This window comes from Ipomoea triloba, chromosome 15 (genome assembly GCF_003576645.1).
Source record: "Ipomoea triloba cultivar NCNSP0323 chromosome 15, ASM357664v1".
Classification (NCBI taxonomy): Eukaryota; Viridiplantae; Streptophyta; class Magnoliopsida; order Solanales; family Convolvulaceae; genus Ipomoea; species Ipomoea triloba.
The window spans coordinates 3,599,269-3,609,910 of NC_044930.1; the positions used below are offsets into that span (position 1 = coordinate 3,599,269).

General features: G+C 38.3%; 3 protein-coding genes across 7 annotated transcripts; 1 reads left to right on the top strand and 2 right to left on the bottom strand.

The window, feature by feature from the left end:
- Positions 1-616: 616 nt before the first annotated feature.
- On the top strand, positions 617-3,932 carry LOC116006296 (protein SINE1-like). Of its 2 annotated transcripts, XM_031246613.1 has the most exons (4): positions 617-806; positions 1,070-1,156; positions 1,799-3,122; positions 3,254-3,932. In XM_031246613.1, the coding sequence occupies exons 3-4, from the start codon at positions 1,806-1,808 to the stop codon at positions 3,728-3,730; spliced, it is 1,794 nt and encodes a 597-aa protein (XP_031102473.1). In that variant the 5' UTR covers positions 617-806; positions 1,070-1,156; positions 1,799-1,805; the 3' UTR covers positions 3,731-3,932. The 2 variants fall into 2 exon arrangements, with proteins under 2 accessions (XP_031102473.1, XP_031102472.1); XM_031246612.1 differs by having other exon boundaries at positions 617-1,156.
- Positions 3,933-4,051: 119 nt separating this feature from the next.
- Positions 4,052-7,143, bottom strand: LOC116006955. 4 transcript variants are annotated; one of them, XM_031247490.1, is made up of 6 exons: positions 6,992-7,143; positions 6,165-6,456; positions 5,395-5,529; positions 5,216-5,253; positions 5,020-5,086; positions 4,052-4,671 (listed from the first exon to the last, which is right to left on the bottom strand). In XM_031247490.1, exons 2-6 carry the CDS (start codon positions 6,384-6,386, stop codon positions 4,276-4,278), a joined length of 858 nt encoding a protein of 285 aa, XP_031103350.1. In that variant the 5' UTR covers positions 6,387-6,456; positions 6,992-7,143; the 3' UTR covers positions 4,052-4,275. The 4 variants fall into 4 exon arrangements, with proteins under 4 accessions (XP_031103350.1, XP_031103353.1, XP_031103352.1 ...); XM_031247493.1 differs by having other exon boundaries at positions 6,165-6,402; positions 6,992-7,134; XM_031247492.1 differs by having other exon boundaries at positions 6,165-6,444; positions 6,992-7,133.
- Positions 7,144-8,067: 924 nt separating this feature from the next.
- On the bottom strand, positions 8,068-10,153 carry LOC116006229 (photosynthetic NDH subunit of subcomplex B 2, chloroplastic). The gene is made up of 3 exons (XM_031246526.1): positions 9,637-10,153; positions 8,987-9,427; positions 8,068-8,480 (listed from the first exon to the last, which is right to left on the bottom strand). The coding sequence occupies exons 1-3, from the start codon at positions 10,114-10,116 to the stop codon at positions 8,286-8,288; spliced, it is 1,116 nt and encodes a 371-aa protein (XP_031102386.1). The 5' UTR covers positions 10,117-10,153; the 3' UTR covers positions 8,068-8,285.
- Positions 10,154-10,642: the final 489 nt, after the last annotated feature.

Sequence of the window (10,642 nt, forward strand, 5' to 3'; positions counted from 1 at the left end):
TTCTATACATATAGTTAATGGTTTTTGTACATGTAAACAAATAAGTTGATAATTGTTTGAGTTAGTATTGCCTCCACTGAGGCTCGAACCCACTACCTCCCGTATAAAAAGAAGGGTTTGATGCCACTAGACTACAAGGTCCTTGGCAATAACTTGATAATTGTTAACACATAATATGATAGCTACAAGTATAGAAACTGTCAATTGCAGATACAAAATGTATCATCTACAAATATAGAATGAAAGTTATTTTGAGAATATGTAATTCTCAAACCAAACTCTAGAAAAAAAATTGCAAAATCATCTCTAACAAAACGCCCATCACTCCCTAATGTAGCAAGAAAATATCAATATCACAATTTTGAATGAGAAAATAAAAATATAAAATAAAGCTTGTGAGCGCAAGTAGTACTTTTCAAAAAATAAAAATAAAATATTACTCCGTATAATTGATTTTGTTTTTTAGTATTACGGACCCTATTACAATGTATTATTTGTTCATAACTACTTTATCAACTTACTAAAGTACAAAAAGTCTAACTGGCTTCACCTAGGTTCGAATCCATAACTTTTTATATAGGATAACAACTATAGATTATTGACATCGTATAATTGGATTACTTATCTTGAAAAACAATAAAGTAATTCTATACTATAATTTATACTCCGTATATAATGGTGGGAAGACTATAGTTGAAATCTCAAAACGAAGGAGGCGGGAAGAGACAACGGCGGAGTTTTCAGATAAAGATTTGAATTTGAACGTCTCCCCCTTCCGCTCCCTCATTCTTTATTTTTTGAAAAAGGTAAGCCAATCCAATCAGACACACCACACACAAATCGCGGAAACCCTCTTTCCATACTCAGCTCACTCTACCTACTGCAGTACTGCTACGTCTACCCCATAACCCTACAAATTTTTTCCCTATACGTATACCATTACAGTCATATACCCAAATCGTTCATCTTCCCCAGATTCAAGAATCCGGGTCTAAAAGAAGAAATAAGTTTTTCTTCTTTTTTGGTTTTGGGGCAATTCTTGAGTTTTTTTTTTCTGTTATGTGTCAAGGATTTCAACGGTCGGTGTAGCAGGAGGGGAGGGCGGGTTCAAAGAATAGAGCACAGGGAAGGCCAGAGGTTCATTTTGTCTGCAAAGGTATTAGCTTTTTTGAGGTTCTCTGAATGTTTTTTGGCCAAATCTTGAATGCCCGTTGCGTATCCTTAGTTCTAGATTACAGATTTAAGTTTTTTTTTTCTTGAATGCATAACCAAGAGATGAATCTAACGTTTCTGGATGTCTTGTCTCTGGTTTTAAGGTGGGGCTTGCATTTTTCTTGTGAACTCTGTGTGCTAATCTTGATTTTATCCTCAAGTCTTTGTGAATTAAAGTGAGTTTGATTGCCTAGATGAAATTGAAAAACTCAGTTATCAAATATTGACATTTGAATCTGTATGTATTTGTTGTGAAAATCATATGGCATTTAGGGTTTGAAAGAATGTTGTCATTGAAAAACATTATTCTTGGCTGACTTTTTTTGAGTGATGATGGAAATTGCATTCACTACTCGAGTGTATGCACTATGTAAATCTTGTCTTGTTATCCTAGCCATCAAAGTACCACAAGTAGTTCAATCAACTTAAGTTGCTCATATTTGACCTAACTCAAACCAAAAAGATCAATAACTTGGCTCGGGATTAACTTGAATGGCAATGAAAAATGTGGGGTGGGGGGTGGGGGAATTAAGTGATGTTTGGATTCTGTGATATACATTAGCTTTAACCTTTTTTTTTTTTTCAGGTGAGCAATGGGAAGGAGTCTTAGTCCAATACTTAGGAGGGAGCTGGAGAATCTGGATAAGGATGCTGATAGTAGGAAATCAGCCATGAAAGCATTGAAATCATATGTAAAAGAGTTGGATTCTAAGGCAATTCCTCTATTTCTTGCTCAGGTTTCTGAGACCAAGGAGGCTGGTGTATCATCTGGTGAATATACTATATCACTCTACGAGGTTCTTGCTCGGGTCCATGGACCGAAAATCGTACCTCAGATACATAACATCATGTGCACCATCATCAAGACCTTGACATCTAGTGCGGGCTCATTTCCTCTTCACCAAGCTTGCTCAAAAGTTGTTCCAGCTATTGCGAGGTACGGGATGGATCCTACAACGCCAGAGGAGAAGAAGAGGTTCATCATTCACTCCCTCGCTAAGCCACTTTTAGATTGCCTTTTGGGTAGTCAGGAGAGCCTATCTTCTGGGGCTGCCCTATGCCTGAAGGCTCTTGTAGACTCTGATAATTGGCGGTTTGCTTCAAATGAGATGGTGAATGAGGTGTGTCAGTGTGTTACTGGGGCCTTGGAGAAGCATGGACAGACTAATAACCACATGGCATTGGTCACGTCCTTGGCTAAACATAATAGCTTGATTGTTGAAGCTTATGCAAGATTGTTGATACAAACTGGATTGAGCATTTTGGGATGTGTAAACGGAGAAGGAAATTCTCAAAAACGTTTGTCTGCTGTTCATATGGTTAACTCTCTGATGAGGTATCTGGATCCCAGAAGCATATTGTCCGAGATGAAAATGGTGATCGAGGAGATGGAAATATGCCAGTCTGACAAGATGCCTTATGTTAGAGGGGCTGCATTCGAGGCACTGCAAATGGCTAAAAGAATTTGCTCCGAGAAAGGCTCAAAACTCGAGAATGATGTGGATTCAGTCACTGGCTCCAATTTCGACAGTAGAGGGTATACCAGGAGAAATATGTTTGGATCTGGTGACCATTCACCTTTAACTGCATCACCCGAATCTCAAACCCTTGATTCATTTCAAGGGTTTAATTCCTTCACTGACTCCCCACTTTCAACCAATCAAACCTCTCGGTATCTGAGTGATGGTCGAAGGAGTGTGAACAGGAAACTTTGGAAAAGGCATGAAAATGGTTTAGATGTGTCTCTTAAAGACGGGATCTTTTCTGAAGTTACAAGTAGAAATGGCAACCAGAACTCTGTGCATGATGAGTTTACTAATAATGGTGAAGATTATAGAGACAGATTTGCAGGGTTTTTCCCAGGAAGCGGGCGTAATGGGTTTGTAAGGAGTGCAACTCCAAGTCCTCAGGTACCCTTCTAACATTCTAAGTTTTTGACAAAACTTATAGGCAAAGTACAGTCTTTATATGAACATGATTTCTATTTTGATGTTTTTGGTAATGACATTCAATATCTGCTTCTCTTTTTTAAATGTTTCAGAGGTCACGCTCTCACGTAACCCCTGAAAATGTAGCCATCTTCACAACTCCAAGAAAACTCATCCATTCACTTCAGGATGTGCACAACAGCCCAGATTTCTCCGAAAAGAAAACCAGAAGATACAGGAGCCTTTCTGCATGTGAATTCGAGTGGAGCCCAGCGAGTTACAGAGACGGCAGCCTCCTCAATGGCAAGACCATGAAGAACAGGGACGAGAAGTTTTCTGATGAAAGCGAGCAAAATCATCATCAAACCTCAGAGTCGGTATCTTCTGCAGAAGGCGCATCTGCTGATACTGAACTTGAAGGCATCAGAAACAACACCTGGGAGACAGTAAAGTCCAGAGGTTTCCGTCTTAAACTCCCCCAGAAATTTATGTGCGGAACGATTTGCTGTCTCTTAATTGTTGTGCTGGCGATTTTCGTGTTCTTGTGGAATGACAGTCAAGGCCAAGGATACAACCTTGTTCCTACCTAAGTATGTTGTGGTATCTGCAAGGCTTAGAATTTAACTACTAATAGGCAGTAGTGTACTGTAGTAGTAGTTAAATGAAGTATGTATCTTTCTGTTTCAAGATTTCTACATAATTAGAGGTAGAATCGGATGTATACTTGGTTAGAACCTTGCAATTGTTATTTGTTATGTTCACTGAGAAATGTATGATTATCTTGTTTCTTCATATTTCTATCTTTTCTGTCAGATCTGGAAGGTTTAAGATGCCAAATTGCTGGTATGCTCTTCAATTAGGTACCAACTTCCATGAAAGAATGAAAAGGAATAAAGTGAATTATATGAATCTTAGCCAAACCAAACCATTCCTATAGTATTTTGACCGAAGTGGTCAAATCTGCAAATAACAAAACACAAGACCAAATATTTGCTTGTCTCAATTGCTATTCTCCATCTTTAGCCTTCTTTCCAGTCTTGTTCTACATCAATTTGGTATAATGTTGGGATCCATTGTTGTACATTAGTATAGAATTTGAAGTACATTGACGCTAAGAACTGAAGGGAAGTATTGGTCATACCATACAAACAGCTAAACTAACTAAGAATCCCAGCAAAGCACCAGCGATGACTTGGATCTCTGTGTGGCCTATAGATTCTTTCAGCTGAGTATACCTTAACGGTTTTGATCTGTCTTCTGCATCAGAGGCCATGTTCTGCGAGATTGACATCGGGGTTTTCTGGTTATCGGGTTTAAGAAACAGAGCTGCATTCTTCTTCAATTCTGGTTCGAAAGAATTCAATTCTTCGGACATGGAGGGTTCAAGAATCTGTACATTTGAAGGTGATTTTTCTTGTGAATTGTCAGTCGAAACAGCAGCACCATTGTGTGAGGAACTTGTATTTAAACACGTCTCAGATAAAAGCTGATTTAACACTTTTGCATGGATGCCAACTTCCCTCCGAACACCCTTCAAAAGCAAAATGTTCAATGTCAGACAGAATCGATCATTTGCATTACCCTTCCTCCCGCCACTTTCTCGTGGCAAGATTTTACTTTGAAAGGCTGAACTATATTTATGAATAAGGAAACCCTCTTTTCAATGTCTAAAATCTACTAAGTGATGTGATTGAATTGAATAAACACTTCCACTGACATTACTACCCAGCAAAGAAAAGCTAAACTAAGGGTTAACACAATCTAAAAATGACTTTTTTAAAGACTAATATTAATTTTAAGATAACATGCAGTAATTATTTTGACTATCTTTAACTTGAACATAAAAGACTAAAGAAAGAAAAAACTTGTCATTACAAACCTGCGCATCATACATGACAAGGCCAGCATAAACAACTGCTAACCCGAATACTGCGTCAGAGAAACCTCTGCATTCACATCATGCTCCAATCACCAAATAGATGTATGCAATTAGGCAAGAAGAATGACCAAAAGCAATGCAAACATGTCTTCCTAATCATATCCCTCTTCCAAAGAAATGTTCATTAACAATGTACCTTTCAAGGCCAATGGAGGTGGCTGTGGCAACAACGGTCTATCCTTTGCAAATAGCTCAAACTTAGTAGGGTAAAACTATAAAAGAATGTTTCAGCATACTTTGGGAAGTAGGGAAGAGGAGCTAGGTCACCCGAAGGGTGCCTAAGGGAGGAAGGGAAGAAAAGCAAAGATATCTTACAGAAGAGTGTGTGGAAGGGAATCCTCCAGCCTGAAAGGCTGTCCTAATATCAAAATCATTGCCATAAAATATAGCTGATGTAAAAGGTTTGGAAAGTTGTCCAATTGCCGCAGAAAGAGCAGCAGCTATCAAAACCTGAATAGTGCTCATAACAAGTTAAATGAAATATGTACAGAAAACAAGAGAAATAACATTAAAAAATCTGTACAGGTAGCCTTTGGAGATTGGCAGGTATAATGTCCAATCAATCCCAAAAGATTAATCTTTTTCTCAATTACAGTTCCGTTTACATGCTTCCTTTTCTCTGTCTCTTTTATTTATTTGATCCATGGAGAACTGCATTCATGTTTGATGAAATTTTTTAGGTGTTTCACTTGAATATTAGCGTATGCTAGATTGTGTTGATTAAGAATTCATCAACTACCTAACCATAGAAATTAGGAAAATTACCCTTTTTTTCCCAGCATGTTGAAAACAATTTGAATTGCTAATTTACTACATAAATAAACAGGCAAGAATACCAGGGAAAATAGTCTCTACTTATCAAATGGTGGTAAAAAACACTGAGAATATTAACCACACATGTTAATTCAGAAAAGAGTTTAGATACCAAAGGACAAAAGTCCACCTTGATTACCCTATCCCAAAACTTTCAAGAATGAATTTTGAAAGGAAAAAAGCTAATGAAGCACAAGATGATGGAAAAGCAAATTATTGGCTAGAGAAATTTTTAAAAAATAAAAACAAAACCAATAACAAAAACAACTTACCTTGTTGTGGATAATATCTGTGATTCCATCAACTCCATTGCCAAGGGATGCCAATTTGAAGGAATGCGAAGTGGAACAGCCTCCACTACCTTGTCTAGTAAAAGGATATGCTACCTTAAAGGCAATATTGTTAGGGCCCCTCGATTCTGTGTGAAATGAACTCGTATGATTACGGGATGGTAAAGCACCGAGAAAGCCCAAACTCCGACTCAACAAGGCCATAGCTGGCTTCACCTATCTGCCTCTCCTCCACATACACACATCAAACTCCTTAGAGGATCTACAAAATTATCTGATGAACCCTCAACTCATGAGATCTCAGAATGAGTTATACATTTAAGCAGAATTTTGGTCTATCCAACAAATACAACCCTATACCGGTCCCTGGAACCTGGATTTCCTACTCGTCCTCATCCTATACTCTATAGTAGGGCGGGAATGGAGTTCAATCCCCATTTCCGTACCCATCCAGTGTACCAGCTATTAGTTCATTCCTTTATTGATTTACAACAAACACTTTTCACAGTCAGTGACTCCAAATTAGCGTATTGCAATAAATTTCTCCTCCCGCGTAAACATTCAAGACCGAAATCAAATTAAAAGGATTCCTATTTCAAAAACGAACACTTAAAATAGTAATTGAGCGCAATGCAATCCAATTTGAAGCAGACAGAGAAGTTGCTCATCTCCAATTATTTTCAGCATCACGAGTTAGAAGCAGAGAGCTAGAAAGTCAAGTAATTGAATTCCCTCATACAAGCTAACAAGCCTGGATAATTCAGTAGCGAATATGAAGAAGAACAAGAGCAAAGATGAGTTGCGCTCACCGGTATACTGATGGCCTGCGGTTGCGACTCCGCCGTTCAAGCCACGGCCGGCAGGATTTGGTCTGTGTCCGGTGTCCCTGCCTCTGCTCACTACGAATTGGATAGCTTATACGGAATATGGATATGAGTAATGCTAAACCCACAAATAAAATTTTACAAATATAGCGCTATTTGATTAAATAATCTTTTACTAATAAAACACTATATAATACCAAAGCATTATATGCTCAGTTGACCATTTTGTGACTTTCTTTGAAGAAAAGTCATAAGATCATACCGTACTCAGCTAAACGATTATATATACCTATACAGAGAATTGAATGACAAATGTTCATGAGTTGAACTTTGGATTCTAGAGTCCACTTTTTGAAAGAGTAAAAATCACTTATTTTGCTGATTTTGTTAGTTTTTTCAACATAGGTTAAAGTTGTTTGTTCTCATTTTTCTTTTTATTTATTTTTATAAAAACTTATGGTCCAAAATAAATTTGTATACAAAACTTAGATAATATATTACTAATCTTATTAAAAGATAAGTAAAGAAATTTTTTTTATCAACCTTGAATTCATCTTTTAATAAGATAACACATAATACTACACTCAATATTAGTGTGAAATATAGATATTTGGAGTAAGTTTTGGTTGGCTGTGCTTGTAACTGTGGAGTGTATTTGGATTATATGCAATGCCACTTCTTTCTCTCCTCTTTTGGACTTTGGGCAAAATATTAGTGCTCTATCACTCTATGTCTTTAGCTTGTGGTCCAATAAGATATATAATTATAAAAACGATTTATATTATATAAAATAACTTAAGTTTAATTTTATAGTTCACCGCTATCTTTAACAAATTCATCCAAAGTTGGTGTTATGTTTTTAACTTTTAGAATTGAGTAGCGGTGTATTGAAAGGACAAAAGGGTGTGGGGCAAGCTGAGGGCTAATCTTAGAGTCGGCATAATTAGGGTTAGGATCTGCACAACACAAGCTCGAGGCAGACCCAAAGAGTACGAGGTCAAACATGGTCATTGGGAGCACCTGATTCGCATAAGGTGGTAAGGAGCAATCAATAGGCACAATTTGTTACAAACACTTAAATTATTTTACCTTTTTCAATATAGATTTTCTTCATTGTGTTGAAGTGGTGGAAAAACAAGCTAGCTAGCTGCAGATGATGAACATATATAACAAGCTATACATACAATGTAGATACATATATGTGGCACTATTTTGACACTTGCTAACTCATAATTCTTCTGATAAAACCAAAGAAATCAGAAAATTGAAGAGTATATGATCATAGATTATCATGCTCAATAATCTGTGCTCCTCTCCACTCTTCACCAGGCTTCACAACCACAGGAATCAGCACTGAAGCAGGGCCTGTGCAAATGAAGTAATCACTCCCATGTTTCTGGGAAATCGACCCTGGACTTGATACATATACATCATCAAACCCCATCCTTATCACCCTGAAGAACAGCTCACGACCCTGTAAATCAATACCACATTACATTTAATCATCATATCCACTTTGCTAGCTTAGCTCAGTGTCACGCGGACGGTTTTCTGTGACCGTATTAGACTCAATGAATGAATAGATCAACTAGTTAGCTTGCTTTACGAATAAAGGGGCGACAATAGTAATATGGGAGTTCTGCATTAGAGGCTAGGTGTTGCAAAATTGGCACGCCCATCCGATTAAATTTAGGCTGACTATAAAGAAGACTGATGCTATTCGAAAGGCACAACTGGTCAGGAGCTATTGCAGCTTCCCTGATGAGCCTATGGCAAGGCGAAACCAGATTAGCACGTATGAGGGTAGGTTGGTCAAGGTGGTATGAGGGGCCCTGCGACGCACAAGCGTTGCGTGTTACGCATGGCCGTGACATTAGCTTAGCTTAGCTTAGTTTTTTTCTCCAACATACTTCTCTGTAAACAATTCTACAGAATTCAGTAAATTGATAATCAGATTGAATGTGAATGTGAATGTGGTACCTGATCAAGGGTTTCGTATTTGGAAGGAAGAGTGTTGTAGAATCCCTTTGATCTTTCAGCGGGAGGGACGGCGTAGACTCTGCTCATCTTGTGGCGCAGCACGGTGATGGGAACATCCTGAACCGCCCAAACGCCGGTTTTCTTTTCCGGCTCCCATCCAAAGGAGAAGAAACCAGGATCCTCAGCTTTCATGGCTTCCGAAGGGGAAAGGATTTCGAAGGGGGAAGAGAGAGGAGGGTGTGAGCAGTAAGAGGCGCCTATTAGCCCTTGGATTCCAGTTCCGGCTCTGCTCTTGAACCTGAAATGGCTGAGTATTGCCGTCTTTAAGGTAACCGGTTTTTGGCCGGTGTTCTTCACTATCACGGCGGTCGCCATGGAGACCGGATACAGGGAGACTACATAGGTTAGGTCAAGAGCTCCCCTAGTGCAGCTCAATTCAACCTGCAAATAGTTAAGGCGGTTGAGATTAACAGAGCATAAATTAATAACAATAACGATGAGAAGATTTACGTATTTCAAAATTATTCTCCAGTACATATGAGAGATACACAACAACTTCAATACATTCAATACATAATCCAGTACATACACAACAACTTCAATACATAGTCCAATACATATAAGATATACACAACAAAGTTATGCAGTACCTGAACGGCATCAATGGAGTCTGAATCGGCATCGGTGACAGTCCACGGAGTACTCTTGGGCGCAGGTGGGGCCAGGGATGATGCCGCCATTGATAGAGACCTTACCTTGGGGGCGGGACTAGGTTCCGGAACCTCCTCCATGATCAAACCAATGCCGCCTTTGGAGGAAGACGACGGTCCGGCGGGAGGCAGCGTGTAGACAATTTCCTCGAAACCGTCGTCTTTCCAGTAGACTTTTGGCCGGTAAGAGGTGACGTGTGCAGTCGGAATCTGCAGCTTGAGTGAGCTTCCATTTCTGACTGTCAGCTCAACAATGTCGCCGGCGTCGGAGAATTTGATGCCTTTCCGGCCGAATTTTTCTTGGAGAGTTTCAGGAACTGACGGCGTTGTTATGGTTGAGGTGGGAGAAGAAGAAGAAGAAGAAACAGAGGCCTTAGTAATGGTTGGTTTGAGAACAGAGAAGGATAGAATAGAAGCCATCTTCAACCAAGAGAAGAGATGCTCTCATCTCTCAAACCACCTCTTGGCTTACTTACTATAATACCTTAGCCTTAGCCTCACGTGCACAGCCACGTGACTACTTTCACTATAACTAATTCTCTAATTATACACACCATTTTTTTTCTCATTGGATTTTTTTTTTTTGAAAATTTTCTCATTGGATTTTAGCCTTTTAGGTGCTTCTTTTTTGGTTATTTGGATATGTAACTTATTTTTCCCTGCATCCACTTTTTCTATCTAAAAGTTGAAAGAATTTTTAGAAATATTAATTAAATCTTTTAATATCATTATTCATTTAATTTAAACAGAAGATAATTCCTTCCAATTATCATTTCTAAATCCTGAAACCTAAATATGTCCAAAAACAAAAGTTGAGTTTACTTATCTTGACAATTTTATATACAAAACAATGACATTGAGAGATTTAACTGATATTTTTTTAATCTTATTTTTAAAAATTTTGTATGTCTCCAATATATTGAGGGGAAATAAGCTATCTCCATAG